Genomic DNA, 26,918 nt, shown 5'->3' on the forward strand with positions numbered 1-26,918 from the left:
CTGTTGTTCAGGAGGGCAGCACAGTGGTTAGCACTGTTGCCTCACAGTGCCAGAGACCCGGGTTCAATACCCACCTCGGGCAACTGTCTGTGTGGAGTTTGCACATTCTCCCCGTGTCTGCGTGGGTTTCCTCCGGGTGCTCCGGTTTCCTCCCACAGTCCAAAAATGTGCAGGTTAGGTGAATTGGCCATGCTAAATTGCCCGTAGTGTTAGGTGAAGGGGTAAATGTAGGGGAATGGGTCTGGGTGGGTTGTGCTTTAGCGGGTCGGTGTGGACTTGTTGGGCTGAAGGGCCTGTTTCCACACTGTAAGTAATTTAATCTAATCTAAAGTGTTCAGTTTTCTGCTTTGTATGATTTGAGAGAAGGTCAGGAGGTTTTCCAGTGAAGTTGGCCTTCATTCAGTCTGTGGGTAAATTGTTGCTCTTAAATTCTGTTATTCTTTAGTAAGGCCAAATGGAATGCAAGTAACACCTCAAAATTTGAAACAAGTGGCTAGTTTTGCAAGATAACACGTGATTGAGGGGATAAACATGTCCTAATCTATAGCAACAGATCAGGAACTTGCTGCACCAGCTAACACAAGGTCAAAGAAAATTAATTTCTTCACTAAACAAACCTTTCTTTGATTTTTCACTGCAAGGATGCCAAGTACAGTTTGTGTTAATCTATTATTATGATGTTGTGATCAGCCAAGTGCCCAGAGCAAGCAACTTTTTACCTGCTAGGAGATACCTGTGCCAAGATTGATCTTGATTGCAAGTTTGGCTAACGTGTACCAGAAACCACAAGATGAATGAAAACCAAAAGATGATGGAAGCTGTGATGTTACTGTGGGTTCTCTGAGATGCTATTTCCAAACTAAACCATGTTGCAGGGTACCTTGGAGACAGTTGAGATTCTGCCACAGACACCAGCTTGCTCTCCGTCTCCTCATCACTTTGGACAATGTCCTCATCTCTTGAATATCGCAGGCACTGACGGTCACACTGACCCTTCTCGAGTGTCAGGTTTCAGCCAAGGAAACTAGTGTCCACTAACTCACCTTTGGATCAACACTTGCAATTTTATTGATCCAGATAATTTCCTGGATTTCCTTTTGACGTTTTCAACCAGTAAGAACACCCAAGACCAGAGTGCCATGTCCATATCTGTATGACCGTTTCTAACTCTGCACTCTGTGCATGGGAAAACAGATCCAAGGAATGCGAGCTGGATTGAGGCTTATTGATCTGAAATGAGTAAATCAAAAGGAGAGCCCTTGTGAACTATTAAGCGTGCCCTCAGCAGGAGCAAAAAAACCTAGATATTCTCAGAACTGCTCAAATGAAGTCTTGGCAGATCGCTTGGTGTTGTCAAGTCTGAAGGGGTTAATACTGAGGAGTGCAATAAGCATCACCCACTTCAATGTCACGTGGGTAGAACAGCTGAAAATTTCAAAATGCGCCCTAACATTTGATTTTCTCATAGTCTGTAACATCATACCAATGCAAACTTAACTAGTTGCTAATTTGCAATAAACTATTTTATTAGCTATAAGTGATTCATCCAGTTAGACCAGGAAATGTTCTTTTCTCTTTATTACACTAGACCAAGCAGGCCTTGTACTGGACTTGGCATCGTGCCAGTCAATACTGGGTGAAACTCTGCAACAACATGCAATCTGCAACTGACTCCAGGAGCATGTCGGGCACGAGGAATAAGGAAAGCAATGAGCTGAGCAGGCTCCCTGACACAATCAGAATTGATCCTCACCAACCCTAGCAAGCAGATGGAAATGTGGCTGAACACTGTCTGCTTTTTTTTCTCTCTATAATGTACTGGAGATAGTCTGTGTTTGACAGCAGTCCCACCGTAGTCAGACCTAACAAGGCCTTGACAATCTTGCCAGTGATTAAAACTTCAGGAAATGATAGCAGGCCACCTGAAATTCTCAAGTGCCTTGGTTCACAATAACGCTGGATCTGTGATTGCCAAAATTATCCGAGTTGGGAAGGTGGGTGTGAACCAATAAATGAAAATACACAGCTCGCATGGACTAGGCTTGTTTCTCTGCCTCCTCTTTTACACAAACACGATATGAACAACCTGTGAAAGCCAAGGAGAACAGCTTCCAAATGTACTGCCTCAGGTGAATATTGGACCATTCCTGTCAGCACACAGTGTCAGATAGGGAAGTTGCCCAGCCAGCACGTGTGCCCTCTGTGTCCATCATGGCTATGCTCGCTAGGTCATGTGAGCTGTGTGAGTGACAGCTGCATCTCCGAGATCTGCTCAGTGGCCAGCTTGATTATTGGAGTGAGACCAACAGGCTACCCACTTCAGTGAAACCAGCACGCTGACTGGGATTGGAGTTGATGCATGGGAAGTTCTCGAGATGAGCAGTCAGGGCACATGTGGTTAAAGCATAAGCTAAAGGAACTGATTTAATGGCAGGAAACAGCCCACTAGAAGGGGGAAAACTGACCTTTGGCCAAGGCTATTCATCTTTGGTGGCTGCTGGAGTGCCCATCACTAATTGGCCTCTGTTACCATAGCAGACTGCATTCAATCCAGAAAAGGCACACACTGAGCAGTCAATCATCTTCCCAGACAGACAGATGCTGTTGAGCATGGTAAGTCCCTGTTTTTAATGTTGTCCTGTTTCAAGATTTGGATTCAACGTCATTCTATTGGGGCTTGTATTGGGTTGATGGATTTGTCATTTAGAGGTGGTATGATATTGAGCAGCACCATTTTGTGCAGCCTCTTGCAGCTTCCCACTGCTGAACTCTTTTCTTCCAATCATTCACACAATGTGGGTGTGAACTGACTGGACCAGCAATTATTGCCCTTCCCTAATTGTTCTTGAGTTGATAACGAGCTGTGACCATCCGCAGGGTAGACCCTTCGTGCTGTTAGGAAGTGAGTTCTCTGATTTGGACCCAGCAGCGATTGAAGGCGTAGTAAACTCATTCCAAGTTCAGATGGTGAGTGACTTAGGTTGGGTCCCTGGCAACGTGAGTTCAAGTGAGAATAATAACAAAATCCTGCAGGTGCTGGAAATCTGAAACCAATATAGATAAGGCTGGAGAAACTCAGCAGGTCTGACAGCATCTGTGGAGAGAGAAAGAGTTAATGTTTTAGATCCAGTATGACTCTGGAGCTATCTGTGTGAACTCCTGTTTGTCTCTCCATAGCTTCTGTCAGACCTGCTGAGTGATTCATCGCAGCCCCAGCTCCGCACTTCTGCACTGTTAGGACCCACACTTTCACAAGTCCCGAACCTCCGACATCAGTGCCAGCCCTTCTTTACAACGAAGGTCCCAGAAGCACTGCAGCTTTTGTATGGTCAGATCACCTACCGTTTACCTTCGTGTGAGGATGCAGCAACACACACCCTCTCTCTCTCTGGAGGGTTGATATGGTAGTATGATATCTTTCATCAACCTATCTTTATTTTTCCCTCTCCTTCCCCTCTAAAGGAATGTGATTGTTCTGACATTAATGCATAATGAATCTTGAGTTCTTCCAGCTAAGGATGGGTTTCTAAAAGTCTAAGACCAGACTGCACCTCACTTTGATATTAAGGTATTGATTAGAATTCCAGGCTCTGTATTTAATAGTTGACTTAATGAGAGCTGTCTTTGTGTTTTTGAACTGAAGGGAGTGTTAAGTTTACATATTTTAATGCTGTAAAGTTTTTTGGGTTCTATGAAGGTAATGTGGCACCCACACCAACCCTCCGGGAGAGTTGTTTCATTTTTAGCCAAGTTTTCCTTCCATGTTCCAATCAAACGTTTTTCAGTTTGATTTTCCAATGCTTTATTTTATTGTCGTAGTTCACAACCGACATCACTCGTCTGATTTGTTGTCTGGTTGGTGTTTGTGTGATCTTGCGGTGTATAAACTGACTACCACACTTACCACATCGTAAGCTCTTCAAAAACTCTTTGTCAGTAAAGGGACTACCATCATGTCATGGTTGTGTTATTAGACTAGTATTTCAGAAGCAGGGTTTGAATTCCATTGGAGTGGCTGGGGAATTCATTTCTATTATTTGACTAAGTTTAAAAAGCTAGTTTTCATAACGGTTGTTGATAAACTGCTCGAACTGTTATAAACCTCTCTGGCTCACTACTGCTCTTTCTAGGGAATGAAATTTGTCACCCTAATTTGGTTTGAGCTCTACATGACACCAGATCATCTGCAGGTTGGTTGATTCTTTACCACCCTCTGAAATAGCCTAAAACTGGATTGATGTTTAACTGGCTTTATTGAATATAACTGGATATATTTACTAGTATTGACAAAGGTCGCAAATATGATGCACAGTCCAGTTATAGAGTCATAAAGATATACAGCACAGAAACAGACCTTTTGGTCCAACTCTTCCATGCTGACCTGATATCCTAAATTAATGTAGTCGCATTTGCCCATATCACTCTAAACCCTTCCTATTCGCATACTCATCCTGATGCCTTTAAAAATTGTAATTGTAATAGCCTCTTTCACTTTTTCCTCTGGCAGCTCATTCCATACACACAACACTCTGTGTGAAAATGTTGCCCCTTAGGTCCCTTTTAAATCTTTCCCCTCTCACTTTTTAAACCTATCCTCTCTAGGTTTGGACTCCCGCATTCTGGGGGGAAAAAGATCTTGGCTATTTACCATGCCCCTCATGATTTTATAAACTTCTATAAGGTCACCCCTCAGCCTCCGATGCTCCAGGGAAAACAGCCCCAGCCTATTCAGCCTTTCCCTATACTCAAACTCTCCAACCCTGGCAACATCCTTGTAAATCTTTTCTGAACCTTAGGTTTCACAACATCCTACTGATAGCAGGGAGACCAGAATTGCTGAGTAAAACAAGTCCATGGGCATCAGAGAAGAAACCTCTTCATGGGCTGTGGTCATACTTGGTAAAGGTGTCAGTGCAGGAATTCCTCAGAACAGTGTCTGTTCACATGACATTTTGCTGTTTAATCCATGACCTACCTACCTGTTAAAGATCAGAAATCTGGCTGAGTGCTAATGCTTTCAAAGAGTTTTGTTCCAATCACAATGCTCAGCTGATGAATCATATCCTTCCCCAACTTGCAGGCCTGGTTTGTAAAATGGCATGTGAAGTTGACCAGCATTTTTCTAGTACAAACAACTGTCTCCAATTAGAGAGTCAAAGTACCTCAACTAGACATGTAGATGCATTGCCACCACTGCCTCACCATCAAAATCTTGGGGAGTAATGGTTGACCAGAAACTGAACTCAACTGATCATGTACATATTGTGATTGCAAGGGTAGGTCAAAGGTTGAGAATTCTGTGGTAGGCAACTCTCCTCTTGACTTCCCAAAGCCTGTCCATCTACAAGACATCTTCAGTGACTGGGACAGAGTGCTGGAGAAACTCAGTAGGTCTGTCAGCATCTGTGGAGCGCAAACAATTAATGTTTGAGACCAGTAAGTTAACTTCAGCACTAGAAGTTCTAGATTTAATGCAATGCAATTCAAAATGGTGTTTAAGTTTTTTCAAGGGAGGAGTTCGTGAAGATGTTTCACATTTGATGATTATGGAATTTGGAGTGCAGAATTTGATATGCTGGATTGTTTTGTTTTAAAACCAAGCATTTCTAGGAAACTACATTGTTTCAGATAATTGCTAGACTTGGTTGCCTGAAATCACATTAGGGAAAATATGCGTCTATTGTGTTTTCAAGTCTAGAGTTTGTGCTTTCAAATTTCAATTGAGGAGAGTCTCTGACAGAACATAGAGCATAGTCTGCTGAAAGTTCAGGCCAGTCTGTTCCGGAGAGATCTTAGGAAGCACTTTGCCACACAGATGGTGGTAGTTGTTTGGAACTCCTCTCCACAAATGGCAGTTGATGCAGAATCAGTTATTTTTAACTCTGCGATCAGTTAAATGAAGATATTAAGGATTATAGGTCAAAGACAGTTATATGGAGTTAAGCCAAAGATCAGCCATGATCTCATTCAATGGCAGAACAGGCTCTCGGGGCTGAATGGCCTACTCCTATATGTGTGTTCCTAGTAAGCCGCTTAGCTTGCCTCCTATTTCCGAAATATCTTTCCAGTGAAATGAGGCTGCAAGCTGGTTGCTGTCCTAGAAGAGTGACTGAACAACCCCATTGTGTTTCCTGAAGAAGCTGTGTCTCCCAAGGTCCCAGAGACTGCTATGTGTAATTCAAGACTTGATCACGTACAAGTACCAGATCAGTAGTCTTTGAAACATTATACTCCTTATCCTTTCTTTTGCCTTCAAGAAAACTATCATTAGCCAAAATGCCTTTTTTTCACCTTTTTTAAAATGAATCTCTGAATGCAGAGAGTTTAAAAAATATATCCTTTATCTGAAAGTGTGTGTCTTTGTATTTGCATTTTGACTTAAGATGTAAGAGCAGAAGTCAGCCATTTTGCCCACTGAATCTGTTCCACCATATGAAGAGATTGTGTGGCTGATCTGAGAATCCTCACCTCTGCCTTGAATATTCTTTTTAATGACCCAGCCTTCTGCAGTAAAGAATTTCACAGATTCACAACCTCCTCAGAGAAGAAATTCTTCCTCATCTCTGTCCTCAGTGGGTGGCTGTTTACTCTGATCCCAGATTATCCCACAAGGGGAAACAACTTAATCTCTACCCTCAAGTTCTCCAAGAATCATGTCTGTTCCAATAAGGTCACCTCTCCTACAACATTTACAGGCTTGGCTTTCTCTGTCTCTTCCCATTTTAAAGAAATCCTTCCATATTTTGAATTAGTGTTTTGAATGTTCTCAGGACTGCCTCTAATTCCTGTATCTGTTTCCTTGGATCAGGGGACCAAAACTTTACATACCTCTGAGTATGGTCTACCTAGTGCCTTATATGGTTTTTGCAAGCCTTCCCTCTTTTTATACTTCATTCCCTTTGAAATAAAGGCCAGCATTCTGTTTGCCTTTCCTATTGTTGTCTAAACTTGTATACTCGCTTTTTGTGATTTATGCCTGAGGGTGCTCAAATCCTTCTGTGCTTAAGCATTCTGCAATTGTTCTCCACTTAAGTAATCTTCAACTCTTCTGTTCTACCTGCCAAAATGCATAATTTCCTATTTTCCCATGTAAGATTCTATTTGGCAACCGAACCTGTCTATGTTCCCCTGCACACTTCAGTCACCCCTGCTACTTGACCTTCAACCTATTTATGTCATACACAAGCATGGCAATAGCAGATTCACTTCTGAGTTGCTAATACAGCAAACACTTTGTTAACTGGCACCTGTGGGACCAGGACTGTCCTGGTTGATCAAAGGGTGAACATAATCAATATAAAAACCCACAGGAAGTAATAGAAACATCATGCGGGTATACGTATCCCTGTTTTCCTTTTATTTACAGCACAAATCACAAACTTAAATAAAATTCTCCAGCGTACAGCCTTGTCATTCTCGCCATCAACCAATTACTCGGAGATTGCAATAATATAGTTAATGTCCGCTATTTTAGGCATACAGTTTTATCAAGAGTGCCAGTTCCTAAGGTGCCAGTTAAAACAAGTTTGCTGTATATGTTGTAAATAATTGTGGCTCCAGCACTGAAACCTATGGCATCCTGAAAATGCCCCATCCCCTAAGGTCTTAAGAATAGTAAATAATATTTATATTTTTATGTCTTTTACATATATTTTTATGAAGATGTTCTGCATCTTCATTGCTGGGTTTTCCATTCATTAAAGAAACCTGGTTGATGTATCTTTCCTTCGATGTCAAATACAGAGAAAGTATGGAATTGGCCATTTCAGGAGTAGAGCATAATATAATTCTGTTTTATGTTGTGACCCAAGCAGCAGTGAGACGCGAACAACAGGGCCCATGCTGCTAAAGTATGGTGCCCAGGACAGCTGGCAGTATTTAGCTGGAGAGTTATATAGCTGCAGCATGACATGTCCTTCCTTGTAATCATCATTCAGTGAGATTTAACATCATTATGGAAAGGGACAAAATTAGAAGTTTGACTTTGGGGAATGGCAAACTGTTGCAAGTGGATTATTTACAGCTACTTGGAGTAAACTAAGGCATTGAAACGCACGATTCCATGGGCACAGGATAGGGTGGTAGAAAGGGTGGTACTGCCAAATCTAGAGTCCCCTGGTTATCTAGAAAAACAACAGAGTTAAGACCGAGCTGAAAAATTGAGCTTATGACAATGTCATTTCAAAAAAAATTTACGAATGGAAATTTAGAAAAGTGTACAAAGTGCCAGGTGAGGTGAAAAAAGGAGATTAGGAAAGGAGAAAGATGATACGACAAAATGTTGGCTGGTAAAATGTCTTTAATTTTCCTTTTAATTTTATCCGTACATTTCAGAACAAGAGTGAGGAAATTGTAGGGCTTTTGAGAGAGATATATAATTCGCATCACCTTTGTGCGGACAGGGTCAGAGTTTCTAGTTTAATTAGGTAAATTTTAAGAATTATAAGAAGGGAAGTACAGGAGGGGTTGATTTTCCTTGAAGTTGGATAGTAGATGTGTGTAGTGGGAAGATGATGGATAGTGGTATTATCATGAGACTTATTAATCCATAACATAGCTAATATTCTGGGGACCCAGGTTCGAATCCCATCATGGCAGATGGAGGAATTCGAATTCAATGTTAAAAATCTGGAATTGAGAATCTACTGCTGTCCGTGAAACCATTGTCAATTGGCCAACTGGCTCATTAATGTCCTTCAGGGAAGGAAATAGTCTTTCCTCTCCTTCTCTGACCTACATGAGACTTCAGACCCACAGCAATGTATTTGACTGCCAGTTGCCCTCTAAAATGGCTTACTAAGCCACTCTGGTTTTATCAATTGCTATCAAGCCTCAAGAATTAAAAAAAAAATCGGATGGATCACCCGGCATCGACCAAGGCACCGCAAGAGACAACAGCAGTAACAGCCCTGATGACTCTGCAGAGTCCTCCTCACTGACATCTGGGGCCTTGTGCTAAAATTGAGGGAGCTGTCTCTCAGTTTCGGCAAGTAAAATAGCTATTCTTCTGGAATCATACCTTACAGAAAATGTCCCAGACACCACCATCTCTGTATATCTCTTGTCCCACCAGTAGGACAGACCCAGCAGAGTTGGCGGCACAGTGGGATATTTCGGGAGGGAGTTACTGTGGAAGTCCTCGACACTGACTCCAGATCCCATGAAGTCTCGTGGCTTCAGGTTAAATGAGCAAGGAACCTCCTGCTGGTTGCCACATACTGTCCTCCCTCTGCTGATGAATCAATACTCCTCAATGTTGAACAATACTTAGAGGGTGGTAAGGGCACAAAACGTACTCTGGGTGGGGGATTCCAATGTCCACCACCAAGAATGGCTCAGCAACAGCACTACAGATGAAGCTGGTCGGGTCCTAAAGGGTATAGCTGCTAGATTGGGTTTGCAGCAGGTGATTAGGGAACCAACAAGAGGGAAAAACATACTCGACTGCATCCTTACCAATCTGCCGGTTGCAAATGTATCTGACCATGACTGTATCGGCAAAAGTGACCAAGACCCAGCCCTTGTGGAGACAAAATCATGTTGAGAACAACCTCTGTCGCGTTGTATGGTACTAGCACTATGCTAAATGGAACAGACCTAGTAACTGAAGACTGGGCATCCATGGCGCTGTGGGCCCCCAACAGCAGCAGAATTGTACTCCAGCATAGTCTGTAACTTCATAGCCCCGTATATTCCCCACTCAACCACTACCATCAAGCCAAGGGATCAACCCTACTTAAATGGAGAGTGCAGGAAGGCATGCCAGGAGCAGCACCAGGCATACCTGAAGATGAGGTGTCATCCTGGTCAAGCTACCAAACAGGACTACTTGCATGCTAAACGGTATAAGCAGAAATTAATAGACTGAGTTAAGCAATCCCACAACCAATGGATCAGATCCACGCTCTGCAGTCTTGCCATATCCAATCATGAATGTTTTTTGCACAATTTAAAAACTCGGTGGAGGGGGCAGTTCCACAAATATCCTCATCCTCAATGATGGAAGAGACCAACATATCCGTGTAAAAGATAAGGCTGAAGCTTTCGCAGCAATCTTCAGCCAGAAATGCTGAGTGGATGATCCATCTCTGCCTCCTCCAGTAGTAGTCAGCATCATAGATACCAGGCTTCAGCTAATTCGATTCACTCTGTGTTGGATGCATTGGATACTGCAAAGGCTACCGGCCCTGAGAATGTTCCAATGCTAGTACTGAGGACCTGTGCTCCAGAACTTGTTGCTCCCCTTTCCAAGCTCTGAAGCAGTCCATGTTCAAATGCAACAAGGATCTGGACAAAACCTAGGCTTGGGCTGGCAAGTGGCAATTAGCATTCACACTATGCAAATGCTAGGCAATGACTATCTCTCAATCCAACCACTGTCCCTTGGCATTCAATGGTGTTACCATCGCTGAATGTCCCACTATCCGACATCCTGGGGTTACCATTTACCAATAACGATCATGAAGCTTGACACCATCCAGGACAAAGCAGCCACTCCATTGACACCACATCCCCAAGCATTGCTTTCCTGCATTATGATGCTCAGTAGCTGTAGTGTATACTTTTTGCAAGATGCACTGCAGAAATTCAACAAAAAACTTGGATAGCACCTTCCAAATCCAGTGCTATTGCCATCTAGAAGGACAAGGACAGCAGATTGATGGGACCATCATCTTCAAGTTCCCCTCCAAGCCATCGTGACTTGGAAATATATCACCTTTCCTTCAGTGTCGTTCGGTCAGCGTTCTGGAATTGCCTCCCTAAGGGCATATATGGGTCAACCCACAGCAACTTGACTGCAGTGGTTCAAGAGGGCAACTGAGGATGGGCAATAAATGTGACACACCCAGTGACGCTCACGTCTCGCAAATGAATCAAACAAAATTGTATCCTAAGCCATTATAGGAAGTCAAGAATGAAATAGCGGATCCTTTGAATTGTTTTCCAATCCTCGTTTAAAGGAATGTAGATCTGCAAATTTTGCACCATGACTCAGAAATTGTGTAATGGATATGCCTATAGATTAATTAGTCTGACCTTGGCAGTGAATTAATTAATCAGAAACTGTCAGCAGGTGAGTGTCAAGGAAGGTTGGGCAATACTGACTTTGTGGAATTTTTTTTGAGGAAGTAGCAAGGAGGATTGAGGGTAGTGTGGTGGATGTTGACTATCCTTGACGCATTTTCAATTTCCTTTTTCCTAAAACTTCAAACCTTAACTTCCCTTTAGCACCGATTGTAGCTTAACACTCTGGTCTCTGAGTAATGTAACTTTTCTTATGCTGCTTTGTGCACATAGGCTCCACAAAATACTTCTCGGCACTTGATATATACTTCTCTCTCGGACAATTTCCCAGCATAGACTAAAAAGAACAGTCAGTCGAAGAAGTTCTCCTCTAAGCCCTGTGGTAAATCCCTAGGAACTCTGGGTAACTTTCTATTGCATAGAATTATGGGTATTGTAATTTTTAAAAGCTAACTCCAAAAACAGACAAACCCATTTGTTTAATTTAAAATTCTAGTAACCCAAAATCACAATAAATAGTAATAACTTATACATTCTTTCAGTTCCATCACAGGGCATGAGGGAAAACCCTTTTGCCCAGAGGTGAGAGTTGTCTGGAGTTTACTGCCCAGTTGATTGTGGTGGAAACTCTCAACTAACTTCAAAATAATGTGTATATACCTGCCGTACCGTAACCTGCAAAGCTATGGGCCAGGCACTGCTCAGTGTGATTAGATTGGGCTGCTAATTTATTCAATCGTCACAGGCCAAATGGCATACTTTTCCACCATTTTCAATGTTTCATCACTATAGGCTTTATTAATAATACATTTAAGTGGTAGGTAATATCATCTAAACATACAGCACAGAATGGTGGTGTTTAATCAGTTTTGCCTCTGAGTCCTTTTGAAAGCACTGTATCATTTAGATCAGAATCCTCGAGCATCTTTCCATTTCCCCTTTGGGATTATTTATTTATTGCTTGCTTTAAAGTTTTTACTTTCTTATTTATTACTGACTCTTCTATTCTTTTCGAGATACAACTTTACAGCTCATGACTGAGTAAACATATTCCTTAATTTCCTCTAGATTTGTTTTGTTGTGACTTTGAATCTGTTATTGACTTAAAAGGAATAGATTTTCTTTATCTACTCTATTAAAACCTCTCTTTCTTAAATTTCATTAGCCAATGTCTTAATTGTTTTCCTGGGATCAGAGGAAGTTTGTCACTTTTCCAACTTCTGAATTCTCACATCCTAGTCTGGTAAACCTGCTTTGTGCCCTCTCCAAAGTCTTTATATCTCTCCAGAAGTGCAGAGTCCAGAATTGTTCACCGTACAGCAGCTGAAAGTGAACCAGTGAGGTATCAATGTCGATATCGATCATTTTGCAATTTATTTTATGTTCCTCTTGTATTAACTCTGCAGAGGTCCTGTTGACATTTACAGCATGAAAGGAGGCCATTTGGTCCATCGTTATCCACACTACCCAGTGCTGGGCCATCCAGTCTCATTCCATTTCCCAGTTGTCACGTCATTCAAGTGTATAACCAAGAGGGTTCTGGCCTCTACCAGCCTTTGAGGCAGCAAGTTCTAGATTCCCAGTACCCTCAGTGTAACATTTATATCAATTTATCCACTTAATCAAGACCCTCAGCCCCCTCTGTTCCAAAGAAATGTTTTAATATATACATTCTTTCTTAAATGTAAACTTTTTACATGGAGAAAAATGTAGTCAAAGATTTTGTTAAATCTAGATGGTCAAGTATGGGTTTAGTATGCACCTTTAGTGCCAGTCATTGGTTTCAGTGTAGTCTAGGGACTTTGGTGAAACCAGTGAGAAGCCAAGGGACAGATAGACAGATGGACACACACACTTTTTTGAACACTTTGTTTTAAAATTTAAAATTATTTTAAATCTTAATAAATGTGTGCCTGCCTATCCATTCAAAGATTTATTCTTTACTGGTTTGGTGAGTCTGGGCAAGGAACTGGAACTAGTCATAACCAGTTATGAGGTGACCACCTGACTGGAACCCATCTCTCCAGAACTGTAGTGTCAAACTACTCTTCACATTGCATCTATTAATAATGCAGTTGGATGAACTGAAGCGTGAGGAGACACGTGTGTTACTCAAACAATGATGTGGGCTAACTCAGTTTCTGTGCTGATAGTTTGTTCATCCACTCTGTGTTGTGGATTTATATTTATTGTTAAAAAAACAATTTGGTAAATTTAATTTTTTTTCCTTTCAGCAACAGAGAAGAAGCCCAAATGTGTGGGACTTGGACTATGCTATACCCTGCTTTCCTGTTTGTTCTTTTCAGTCACTTCTTTCTTGGTGAAGAAGGTTGATGGCGTTCATGCTCTGGAAATTAGTGGCATTCGATGTTTGTTTCAGTGGTTATTCACATGGCCTGCCATTATATACAACGAGTAAGTCCAAAATAAACGTCCCGGAGTTTGAATGTATTATGTTCAAAGTTACCATGGCAATGAAGGAACACATGTTAAAGATAAAATTAAGGGTGGCATGGTGGCTCAATAGTTAGCACAGCTACCTCATGGCACCAGAGACCTTGGTTTGGGTCCAGCTTTGGGTGACTTTATGTCTGTGTGGAGTCTGCACATTCTCCCCGTGTCTGCGTGGGTTTTCTTCGGTGCTCTGGTTTCCTTCCACAGTCCGAAGATGTGCAGGTTAGGTGGATTAGCCATGCTAAATTGTCCTGTATTGTCTAGGGATGTGTAGGCTAGGTGGGTTAGTCATGGGAAATGCAGTGTTATAGGGATATGGTTGGGGTCGGTCTGGGTAAGATGTTCTGCAGAGAGTCAACGTGGACTTGATTGGCTGATTGTCCTCTCTGTTTTCACACTGTAGTGGTCCTACTTTTCAGATTTCGAGCCCATTATGTTAAAAAAAAAGTGATTGCTTAAGTATCACCTTCCAAATTCCATAAGTTACTGAGCTGCCAGGGTAGTCCATTTTTTATCATTCTTTACCCACAATGCATGTGTACAGCTATTGAATTCAACCAATTTCATTAGCTTAATACTGAGACTGAATCTGCCACTAGTGTAGATTCAGTTGTTAACTGTTTGCATGTCTGTGATGTTTCTTTAGACAACATGGTTAAGGTTACAAATGACTAAAACACATTTCTTTTTTAATTTGTCCATAATCCTCTTGATGCATTAATAGGGTAATTGCACATTAATCTGTGGTTCTGAGCCATTAAACAGGGTGGATTGCTGCTTGTGGGGATAATATTTTGTCTGAAATAATGTAATCAAACTCCTGGACCAAATACTTAGACACACAACACAATTATCATTATATAGTTATTAGGCATCCAAGGTCTAATTCTGTCCATGTTTGAACTGACAGGATATTAATTTTAATGTTGAAGTTATGGAACAGTCTGTATTTAAGTCAAACTCCCCTGAAATATTTCCTCGTTAGTAGCATTCAAACTTGAAGATAATACTACAAGTAATATTCTTGGGTGCTTTTTTTCATTACTTGGAAAAATCACATGATAAATTTATCAGCTCAAAGATGAGCATTGGAGGATCATTATAATTTTTAATGTATTTAATCGAAGTAGTTTGTATACAAAATAACCTAACAGCTTATCCCTTTCAGATCTCAACCCGTAGACAACTTGTAGTGTTCCAAGCCCTGGATTTTCAGACAAGATCACATTCTCAGTACATCTCTGACTTTTCACATCTTAACTTGTGAACATCTTAACAGGTTGTGATTGGGATTGCAGACCAGCTCAAATGACCCACTGCATCTTTTATGTCCTTCCAGCATTGATAGTGAAAACTGTTAAGATGTAGCTATTTATCAAATACTGGAAATATTTAGTAGGCAGCTCTGAAGGGAAAGAACAGGAGGTAACATTTTTTGGTCTTAAACCTTTCCTCATGATGGGAAACTGGTTAACACGCTTAAAGCAAATTAAACACAGGAAAAATGTGAAGGTTTGGGTTAGGTTGAAAGGTAGGAGTATTTTTAGTGAACAGCAGAATCAGTACCAGCAATAGCTGTCTGGAGAAAGTGGAGCAGAATTTGTTGAATTCAATGTTGAGTCTAGAAGGCTGTAAAATGCATCATTGAAAGATAAGATGCTGCTCTTTGTGCTTTCATTAAGTTTTTCATAAAACAGTCGGAGGCTGAAGGCAGAATACATTGGAGACTGAAAAGGTTAAGCAACAGAAGATAAGCCTCATAATTCTGATTGAATTAGACTCATACAGTCATTAGAGATGTACAGCATGGAAACAGACCCTTTCGGTCCAACCCGTCCACGCTGACTAGATATCCCAACCCAATCTAGTCCCACCTGCCAGCACCCGGCCCCATATCCGTCCAAACCCTTCCTATTCCTATACCCATCCAAATGCCTCTTAAATGTTGCAATTGTACCAGCCTCCACCACTTCCTCTGGCAGCTCATTCCATACACGTACCACCCTCTGCGAGAAAAAGTTGCTCCTTAGGTCTCTTTTATCTTTCCCCTCTCACCCTAAACCTATGCCCTCTAGTTCTGGACTCCCAGACCCCAGGGAAAAGACTTTGTCTATTTACCCTATCCATGCCCTTCATAATTTTGTAAACCTCTATAAGGTCACCCCCCAGCTCCAGATAAAACAGCCCCAGCCTGTTCAGCCTCTCCCTATAGCTCAAATCCTCCAACCCTGGCAACATCCTTGTAAATCTTTTCTGAACCCTTTCAAGTTTCACAACATCTTTCCGATAAGAAGGAGACCAGAATTGCACACAATATTCCAACAGTGACCTAACCAATGTCCTGTACAGCCGCAACATGACATCCTAACTCCTGTACTCAATACTCTGACCAATAAAGGAAAGCATACCAAACGTCGCCTTCACTATCCTATCTACCTGCAACTCCACTTTCAAGGAGCTATGAATCTGCACTTCAAGGTCTCTTTGTTCAGCGACACTCCCTAGGACCTTACCATTAACTGTATAAGTCCTGCTAAGATTTGCTTTCCCAAAATACAGCACCTCGCATTTATCTGAATTAAACTCCATCTGCTACTTCTCAGCCCATTGGCCCCTCTGGTCGAGATCCTGCTGTAATCTGAGGTAACCTTCTTCGCCGTCAACTACACCTCCAATTTTAGTGTCATCTGCAAACTTACTAACTGTACATCTTATGCTCGCATCCAAATTATTTATGTAAATGACAGGTAGAGCACCCAGCACCGATCCTTGTGGCACTCCACTGGTCACAGGCCTCCAGTCTGAAAAACAGCCCTCCTCCACCACCCTCTGTCTTCTACCTTTTGAGCCAGTTCTGTATCCAAATGGCTAGTTCTCCTTGTATTCAGTGAGATCTAACCTTGCCAATCAGTCTCCCATGGCCATCCTTGTCGAACGCCTTACTGAAGTCCATATAGATCACATCTATTGCTCTGCCCTCATCAATCCTCTTTGTTACTTCCTCAAAAAACTCAATCAAGTTTGTGAGACATGATTTCCCACGCACCTAATCAGTCCATGCCTTTCCAAATACCTGTACATCCTGTCCCTCAGGATTCCCTTCAACAACTTGCCCAACACCAAGGTCAGGCTCACTGGTCTATAGTTCCCTGGCTTGTCCTTACCACCCTTCTTAAACAGTGGCACCATGTTAACCAACCTCCACCCTTCCCGCACCTCACCTGTGACTATCGATGATACAAATATCTCAGCAAGAGGCCCAGCAATCACTTCAGTAGCTTCCCACAGAGTTCTAGGGTACACCTGATCTGGTCCTGGGGATTTATCCACATTTATACGTTTCAAGACATCCAGCATTGGTGGGCGGCACGGTGGCACAGTGGTTAGCACTGCTGCCTCGCAGCGCCAGAGACCCGGGTTCAATTCCCGCCTCAGGCGACTGACTGTGTGGAGTTTGCACATTCTCCCCGTGTCTGCGTGGGTTTCCTCCGGGTGCTCCGGTTTCCTCCCACAGTCCAAAGATGTGCAGGTTAGGTGAATTGGCCATGTTAAATTGTCCGTAGTGTTCGGTAAGGGGTAAATGTAGGGGTATGGGTGGTTTGCGCTTCGGCGGGTCGGTGTGGACTTGTTGGGCCGAAGGGCCTGTTTCCACACTGTAAAGTAATCTAATCTAATAAAGCACTTCCTCCTCTGTAATATGGACATTTTGCACGATGTCACCATCTATTTTCCTACAGTCTGTCTTTCATATCCTTTTCCACAGTAGATACTGATGCAAGATACTCATTTAGTATCTCCCCCATTTTCTGCGGCTCCATACAAAGGCCGCCTTGTTGATCTTTGAGGGGCCCTATTCTCTCTCTAGTTACCCTTTTGTCCTTAATGTATTTGTAAACACCGTTTGGATTCACCTTAATTCTGTTTGCCAAAGATATCTCATGTCCCCTTCTTGCCCTTCTGATTTCACTCTGAAGTATACTCCTGCTTCCTTTATACTCTTCTAAGGATTCACTTGATCTATCCTGTCTATACCTTACATATGCTTCCTTCTTTTTCTTAACCAAACCCTCAATTTCTTTAGTCATCCAGCATTTCCTACCAGCCTTTCCTTTCACCCTGACAGGAATATACTTTCTCTGGATTCTTCTTATCCCATTTCTGAAGGCTTCCCATTTTCCAGCCATCCCTTTACCTGTGAACATCTGCCTCCAATCAGCTTTTGAAAGTTATTACCTAATACTGTCAAAATCGGCCTTTCTCCAATTTAGAACTTCAACTTTTAGATCTGGTCTATCCTTTTCCATCATTATTTTAAATCTAATAGAATTATGGTCACTGGTCCCAAAGTGCTCCCCCACTGACACCTCAGTCACCTGCCCTGCCTTATTTCCCAAGAGTAGGTCAAGTTTTGCACCTTCTCTAGTAGGTACATCCACATACTGAATCAGAAAATTTTCTTGGACACACTTAGCAAATTCTCTCCATGCGAAACCCTTAACACTATGGCTGTCCCAGTCTATGTTTGGAAAGTTAAAATCCTCTACCATAACCACCCTATTATTCTTATAGATAGCTGAGATCTCCTTACAAGTTTGTTTCTCAATTTCTCTCTGACTGTTACGGGGTCTATAATAAAATCTCAATAAGGTGATCATCCCTTTCTTATTTCTCAGTTCCACCCAAATAACGTCCCAGGATGTATTTCCGGGACTATCCTCCCTCAGCACAGCTGTAATGCTATCCCTTATCAAAAATGCTATTCCCCCTCCCCTCTTGCCTCCCTTTCTATCCTTCCTGTAGCATTTGTAATTAGTCTCCAAACTGCACTTAATTTCTCAGTTGTAGAGGGAGATGGATTGTGAGAAGCAAATGCAAAACAAAGTTTTTTAAAAATATGAGTAAGTCACTGGTTATCCCCCAAAGGAGTATTTGGAGGATAGGAAAGTCGTAAAGGTAGAATTTAAACGTCAGGTGAGAGATATCTACAGCAAAGCATAAGGCCCTTTTTTTGATCCAAAGAGTATGTGCCTAATTACTCTAATCCTGTTTTCCAGCACTTTGTACTCTTGTGGTGTCAAGCCTGTAGCTAGATACTATTTAAATGTTAGGAGGATTTCTGCCTCTACCACCCTTGCAAACCATTTGGCCCATCAAGTCTGCTTCACCATTCAATCATGGCTGATATGTTTCTCAACTCCATTCTCCTGCTTTCTCTTTGTAAGCCTTGATCCCCTTATTCATCAAGAACCTATCTATCTGAAATACACTTAATGACTTGGCCTCCACGCTCCTCAATCATTTCCACAGATTAATCTCCCCTTAGCTGACAAAACCTTCACCTCCGTTCTAAAGAGCCACCTTTCACTCTGACGCTGTGCCCCTGGATACTTGTCTCTTCTACTAGCAGAGACAATGTCTGCATGTCCACTCTATCCAGGCCTCTCAGTATTCTGTAAGTTTCAATGAGATTCTGCCCTTGTCCTCCTTAACTCCATTGAATGCAGACCCAGAGTCCTCAACCAGTCCGCATTTGACAAACCTTTCCTCCCCAGGATCGTTCTTTTAACTGGAGACCCTCCAACATCAGCACATCTTTTCCTAGATATGGGGCCCAAAACTGCTCACAGCATTCCAAATGTGGTCAGACCAGAACCTTAAACAGCCTCAGCAGTACATCTCTGCTCTTGTGTTCCTAAAGAAATGAATGCTGATATTGCATTTGCCTTTCTAATTGCCAACTGAACCTACAAGTTAACCTTGAAGAGAATTCTGACCTAGCACGCCCAGGTCACTTTGTTTCAGATTTCTAAAGCTGCTTCTCCATTCAGAAAATAATCTGTGTCTTAATTCTTCCTGCCAAAATGCATAACCTCTCACTTTTCCACATATTCCATCTGCCACTTCCTTGCCCACTTTCCTAGCCTATCCAAGTCCTTTTGCATCCTCCCTGTTCCCTCAACACACCCTGTTCCTCCACCTATTTTAGTGTCTTCTTCAAACTTAGCAACAACACACTCCAGTTTATTCATCCAGATTGTTAATATATAATATGATTAGTTGTGGTCCCAACACTGACCCCTGTAGAACTCCAGTAGTCATCAGCTGTCTTCCTGAAAATAAAACCATGTATCACCACACTCTCTGCCTTTTGCCAATCTTCCAGTCCTCGATCTTTGCCACTACCTTGTTCCCAAGACCATGGGCTCTTATTTAGCAGTCTCCATGCAGCGTCTTGTCAGAGGCCTTCTGGAGATCCAGCTAGATCACGCCCACTGGTGCTCCTTTGTCTAATTTGCTTAATACCTCCTCAAAGAATTCTAACAAACCTATCAGGCATGACCTCCCCTTGACAAAGTTTAGATTAGAGTGGTGTTGGAAAAGCTCAGCAGGTCAGGCAGCATCTGAGGAGCAGGAAAATCGACGTTTTGGGCAAAAGCCATTCATCAGAAATAGAGGCAAGAAGCCTCCAGGGTGGAGACATTAGCGGTTAGGCCACTTTTGGAATATGGTGTGCAGTTCTGGTCTCCCTCCTATCAGAAGGATGATGTGAAACTTGAAAGGGTTCAGAAAAGATTTACAAGTTTGTGGGCCAGGGTTGGAGCTGTAGGGAGATGCTGAATTGGCTGGGGCTCTTTTCCTTGAAGCATTGGAGGCTGAGGGGTGACCTTATAGAGGTTTATACAATCATGAGGGGCATGGATAGGACAAACAGACAAGGTCTTTTCCCTGGGATGAGGGAGTCCAGAACTAGAGGACATAGATTTAGGGTGAGAGGGAAAAGATATAAAAGAGACCTAAGGGGCAACTTTTTCACGCAGAGGGTGGTATGTGTATGGAATGAAGTGGTGAAGCCAGATGAAGTGGTGGAGGCTGGTACAATTGCAACATTTAAAAGGCAACTGGATGGGTATATGAATAGGAAGGGTTTGGAGGAATATGGGCCAAGTGCTGCAACTGGGACTAGATTAAATTAGGATATCTGGTCGGCATGGACGTGACTGTTTCCATGCTATACATCTCTCTGACTCTAAGTATGTGCAGCTTTGGCACCCTGGGCCCCCTAGTCTAACCTGCCACAGTCCTCTTTCCCTCTCTGTATTTACTCTTCCCTGAGGCCCACACTGCAGCCAGCCCAAAGAGCTGAGACACAGTAGACGCCCGTTGCTCAGTTCTTGTGGCTGGGAAATGTGGTTGTGAATTTTAGTCTCGGCTTTCCCTCTTTGAAGCCCCCATTAGGTGGGAGGCTGGTGCCCTCTGGCATTCAGATCCTCCCTTTATAGTTCAGGCCTCCCTGCGGTTTAGACTGCTCTCACCCCAACAGAACTCTGCAGCAGCATGGTGCGAGTCGAAGAGTGTAATGCTGGTAAAGCACATTCCTGATGAAGGGCTTGTGCCCGAAATGTCGACTCCTGCTCTTCGGATGCTGCCTGACCGGCTGTGCTTTTCCAGCACCACAATCTTTGATTCTGATCTCCAGCATCTGCAGTCCTCACTTTTTCTCCTAGCAACATGGTAGGAGCAGATTCCATTCTTCAGTGATCTCCAGAATGCTGGGCTCCCAGACCATTTCACATCTAGCGGAGTAGCACGGGATGAGGCAGTGAGACGTTTGGGACTTGGAGAAAGAACTAGCACTTCCCATTAGAAAATGAATGGGAAATTTAGAGTTTGTAAGTAAAGCTAAGCCAAGGAATACTTGGCGTGTGATTTATCAAGAAATCGAAAGTAACAAAATGGTGAGATAAACGCTGACATGAAATTTTCACATTTTTAAAAAATGTCATCATTGTTTTGCAGAATAGACTTGCTGGGACCAAAGGGCCTGAGAGTTTTACTGGGTGCACGAGGGATTCTTGGTGCTATCGCAATGATGCTGTTTTTCTATGCAATTCAGCAGATGCCTTTGGCTGATGCTACTGTCATCATGTTTAGTAACCCTGTCTTTGTCAGCATTTTCGCGTGGATCTTTCTGAAGGAGCGCTGCACTTTGTGGGATCCGATCTTCACTGTGTTCACCTTAATCGGGGTGATCTTTATTGCCCGGCCCCCATTCCTTTTCGGCTCCCGGGTTTCGGGACTGGAAAGCGACTCCAAGAATCGGATGAAGGGGACTGCCGCCGCTTTTGGGGGCGCGATCTGCGCAGCCCTGACCCTGACGGTCATCCGCAAAATGGGTAAATCCGTCAGCTATCTGCTTTCGATCTGGTACTACTCGGTGACTGGATTCATTCTGTCCGTGATTGTGGTCTCAGTCCTTCAGGTATGGAGCCTACCCTTCTGCGGGTTGGATCGGTTGTTTTTACTCTTAATTGGTCTCTGCGGATTAGGAGGGCAAATCTTCCTCACCAAAGCCTTGCAGATTGAGAAGGCTGCATCCGTGGCCCTGATGAAGACCATCGAAGTGATGCTGGCCTTCCTGTTACAGTATTTATTCCTGAGTTACACCCCGAGCTGGTGGAGTTTGGGAGGAGCGCTCTGTGTGATGCTTGGCACCTCTGGCGTGGCTTTCCAAAAATGGTACACCACCATGCACAACAGCAAGACCACGTGCAGTGCCAATTAACTGTGGCCTAAATCTATTTTGATGTGGATCTGCTGAGGGAGCATCACTGAAATGTAAATGTAATCGCTACTAGAGCATTTAACCAGGTTACTCAAAAAGGACAAGGTTGCTTGGGGAACCCCTTTCTGAATACTCCATTATAGTCCTATCCTTGACTGAGATTTTCTCAGGATGACGCTGCAATGAAAACAATTGTTTCAATTTTGGGTCTTTATAATGTTTTTTGCATAAATCCATTAATGTTTTGGTAATATATTTTATAATTCTAACTGATGAGCAATTGTGACAAGAATGTCTAATCAATAATGGTAGATTTTTATTTTGTGTTCTGTCTTAAGTTTGGAAAATTGCTGTCTGCACCCTTTCAGAATTCATTTAAGCTGCCTTTGACCTTTTTGTGGATGTTGCTCATGGCTCAATACTAGCTTCACTGCCACTTAAGAGCCTCAGATCGAGCACCAATCTCAAGACTGACTTCTATATCCTCAGCTGGCCTTTACAGCACAGAGAGTGTGCTGCATGTTGAAGGTCGCCTCTCTTCACCTGAAGTGATTAATTGAGGCCTTGCCTACTCCCTTTTATGGCTGTAAAAGATCTTTCAACACTACTGAAAGGATAGCAGACAAGTTGTCCTGGTGTCACAGTCAACATTGAGCTGTAAAAGTGCCTGAATATCTGGTTGTTTTTATTTCAATGTTGTTTGAGAGAACTGACTTCAGTTCAAAAGTGTGCTGTCAGTTGTGAAAATCTTTGGGATGTCTGAAAGGCATTCTATAAATTAAGTTATTTCTCTTAGTATTCTGATTTAGATGTATGATGTTCTGTAATGAGTATAGAATTCTGGATGTACATTTGCTCGCTGAGCTGGAAGGTTCATTTTCAGACATTTCGTCACCATACTAGGTAACATCTTCAGTGAGCCTCCAAGTATAGATTATTTAACTTCCAAATGTTTGATGGAAGTGATCCTTAAAAATGAATCGAACTTCAGAGCTGGGTGAAAATTATTACAGCTGAAGGGTAACCACATTACAGCCATTCTGCACATCTGCAACTATTATACATTGTGTATAAATGTATTGATTATTAAACCAATTATTAAAGTTGCTAGCCTTTTACAACACATTCCAAACAGTAAACTGCTGGACACTGTTAAGTTTTCATTTTCTCTATGTGGAACAACAAATATCACTGTATGCTATACTTTAGAGAAATAAATAATCAGGCCACTGGGACGCACATAGAAAAGCACTATTGAATTTGCAAAGAGTATTTCGCTACTTTTGGCCAGTCCCTGCAACACACTCTTTTGTAGCAAATACAAAATGCACACGTGGAAGGTCAAATTTTAATATATAATTAATTGAATATAATTAATTTGAATTATATTTATAATTAACCTGCAACTTAGTACTATTTATTTATTTCTTGTGTTTCATAGTACATGAAGCAGAACAGTTTGTTTTGTGAATTGTAATAAGGGCAAAAAAAAACTTGAGTATTGTGCAATTATTTTGTTTTCTTCCTCCACTCCCACAGTTTAAAGCTAGCAGAGATTTGGAGGTGATGTTGCTGTTTTGGTGTTTAACACGTTAGATCAAATTCCTCATTTTTTAAAAAAAAATGTGAATTGTTGAAAAAAAAACTGTTACTTCTACTTAAACTAGCAGTAAGAGAAATTTGAGTCTGCCTCATTGTTGCATATTATCTTTGCTTCCAGTAATTTCCAGGCTCTGGCCCCCTCTCTCCTAATGTAGCATCCTGTAGGCTTGTTAATTTAGAGACAAAACTAGATAACCATCCCCATTTGTGAGAGAGAAGCAGTGCATGATGACCCTGAGGAGCAAAGGTCAAGGATTTGTGTATTACTATGGTTTACAGATGTACTGTTAAATGTACAGCTGTATAAAGTAATAACACTCTTCCATTGTCGCAGCAGTATATGAGCTAAATATGAATGATTCGTCTACAGGTGGCTTTTGTTTGACTTGAGCCGATTAGTGTTACAAGTCAAAACTGCTTTTCAACAAAAATATTTTTTGTTAGAAACACGAATTGTGAATTTCACAAGGATTTTTCTTCAAGTCAGTTTTACAGCTCTCAAGCCACTCCCTTTTTAATCCTTTGATCTGTCTATAATGTTCCCCTCTTCCGTTCCCTGTCACGTATACCATTACTGTCTTTCACTGCTACTGATTGACCACTGGTTTTTAATTTGTTTCTGTTGCTTCGGTTTTGCCTGGCTGCCTTTTCCACTCCTCCTCCCCCCAAATTATTATGGCAAAGATGCATGTGGCTTCGAACATTGTACTCTCCACCAATTCTCAGCTCTTGTGCATATCCAGTTTTTAATCATGTTGCCTTTTATTGTCAGCTTTCTGGCCTTGAGCTATGGAAATCTCATCTTAAACATCTTGACATTTAGTGTTAAATCCACCTTAAAAATTGAGAAAGAGGTAGGGTTTTGGATCACCTGCCCTAACATCTCCCTGTGATTGGGGATCAGACTTTGTATGCTAACACTCCTATGAAGAACCTTGGAATCTCTGTTAAACATGCTGTGTAAGTGCAAGTCGTTGTCTTTCTAACCATCTAATTAATTTTCTATAAAGCTATTGTATTGTGAGCTGGAGTATTGGTAAGGGTTTATGAAAGATGTACAGTGCAGTGGAGATTGAAATGGGGACTGGGGTAACCCTGGATAAATGATTCAGTGTTGCTTACTATTCTGTTTATTACTATCAAATTTAATTAAATGTGGGAGATGGGTATATAGCTGTTATTTTGTTTCTTTAATTGAAACTACATAAAGTCTTTCCAGTGTGAGCAGCTGCACTAGTAAAAACTGTACCCGATGATATGGATTTACCATGTGTAGAATGTCATTTTGGTCATTGATGCATTTACTCTGGACAAATCTCTATACAGTTTGCTCCAGTGACTGACATGTTTCTTTATCATATATTAGCTGTAATTATTGGGCACTAGCCTTCGCAAAGAATACATCACAAACTAAAATTTACTCCCCTCTTCCTTCAGAAATTTAATAGACGTTGTGATTTGGTCTGCATGTAAATCCATTGCTGAATTCTGGGAGTCATTAGTGTCTTCCACAAATGGTTAAAGCACAGTCACCTACAAAAATAGAAATTGCTGGAAAAGCTCAGCGGGTCTGGCAGCACCAGTGGAGAGAAATCAGTTAACGTTTCCTCAGATTTAGTCGCCTACATTGAAGAAAGACTTTTTAAAGGCAATTGGTATTTTGGGAATTCTCAAGAGTATTCGTCCTAGACCCAATGATTTTAGGCTCTTGTCACTACCACTGTTGCTAAACATGCTTAATGTGTTGTTCTAAGGTGTGAACCCTTTTCATTGTTTCTCTGTCCCCCTTGAATTTTCTCTCTCAGTTCATTACCACAAGTTCGCTGTCCTTTTTGCTTCTCAATATTTTTCTACTTCCTAGTTCCTCCTTGATGATAAATAGCTCTATTACCACATTGCTATAAACCTGTGACGGCTAAGCGCACATGTAAAAAAACATCAATTTAAATTGAGGATTTGGTGACTGACCTTTTGCTGCAAAATTACTGAACTATTTCTTGTATTTAAACATTTTCCTCTGAATGATGAATAAACTAAGTTTTTTGATTATAATAGTGGTAGGAGCCTGCTGCTCTCACTTATATAATCAGTTGGACTTTTCAGTTCAGTCAATGGAGAGAAAATTCAGGTTGGGTTTTTATTGGATGAATGGTCTGTGTGAATATGTGATTTGTTTTGTCCATGTGGTACTGGTCACATGGCCAGCACAGACTAACCAGAGGCAGAAGGAAATGATACGGCCACATTTTTGGACAGTGATAAACAGAAGATGGTCAGGAATAAATCCACCAAAGAATTTGGATGAACCTAGTTTATGTAAAGAATAGTAGAATATGGAGCATGCTATAAGGGGTTCTTGAGGGGAGTAGTGTAGAAGCATTTAAAGAAAAGCTGATAACCATAAGAGGAAGAAACATGGAAGGTTCCACTAAGAGGGGAGGCTCCTGCGCAATGTAAAGGCCAGGATAGACCAGATGGACTGAATGGCCTCTTCCTGCGCTGCAAATTCAATGCACTATCTGCAATCACTTAGACAACCTTATAAAACTTTTGTTCACTAAGAAGATGACATGAAGAATGAGGGTTTGATGGGAAAAATAGGGAAAGGTGTGTCCTATTGGAGTACATTGTTCAGTCAGGATCCATGAAGATGTGGAGCCTGAGGCTAGGATTGGGGAAGTGAACGGAGTAGCCCATATTGTGGCTCCATGGTGTGTTGTGGTATGATAGGCCTGTGCTGATCATCCAACTGAATGCCATGGTAATCGTCCAAATTGTGGAAAACTTTTATCATCAAATATTCACTACAAGTTTGCAATTTTACACCAAACTTTTAATAATATTCTTAGTCATGACATTAGTTATTTTCAAGTATTTTCAAAACTTTTTAAAATATATATTTTCAAATAATGTTTTGAGGAAAATGTGATATTTTTCTTAATCTACTTTGTCAGAAGATTCTATATTTGAATTAGATTTCTCATATTGAAATATTTGTTTCTAATTATTGGGCATAAATACCTTTAATAAAATGTTTGTCTATCTCAATAAACATGAAACATTTAACATGGAACTCCGTGGTTAATTTGTCTGTTTTTGTTTGTTATCACATGGTTGGACTGTTTCTGCTGATGTTCTGCAACGTACCATTCCTCAGGCTGTTATTCTGCTCCTTTCCCTGAGTCATTTCCTCAGTTTTACATTTGCAGCTTTAAAAAATGTGACCTCCTGTCTCTGTGGATGGTCTAGCAGCCAGGAAGTGGCTGAGTGGAAA

At 41.7% G+C, this 26,918-nt stretch overlaps 1 protein-coding gene across 1 annotated transcript in view; it reads left to right on the forward strand.

Annotated features, from left to right (window-relative positions):
- slc35g1 (solute carrier family 35 member G1) overlaps positions 1-26,717 on the forward strand; it is a 52,145-nt gene extending 25,428 nt beyond the window's left edge. Inside the window, exons 2-3 of the mRNA XM_043712464.2 lie at positions 13,260-13,440; positions 21,277-26,717. Coding sequence (XP_043568399.2) covers positions 13,260-13,440; positions 21,277-22,042 — 947 coding nt within the window. The 3' untranslated portion in view covers positions 22,043-26,717. The remainder of the gene's footprint in view (positions 1-13,259; positions 13,441-21,276) is intronic.
- Positions 26,718-26,918: the final 201 nt, after the last annotated feature.

Source organism: Chiloscyllium plagiosum, unplaced genomic scaffold (assembly GCF_037043375.1).
Source record: "Chiloscyllium plagiosum isolate Xiang-an unplaced genomic scaffold, Cpla_swu_hap1 HiC_scaffold_22, whole genome shotgun sequence".
NCBI lineage: Eukaryota > Metazoa > Chordata > Chondrichthyes > Orectolobiformes > Hemiscylliidae > Chiloscyllium > Chiloscyllium plagiosum.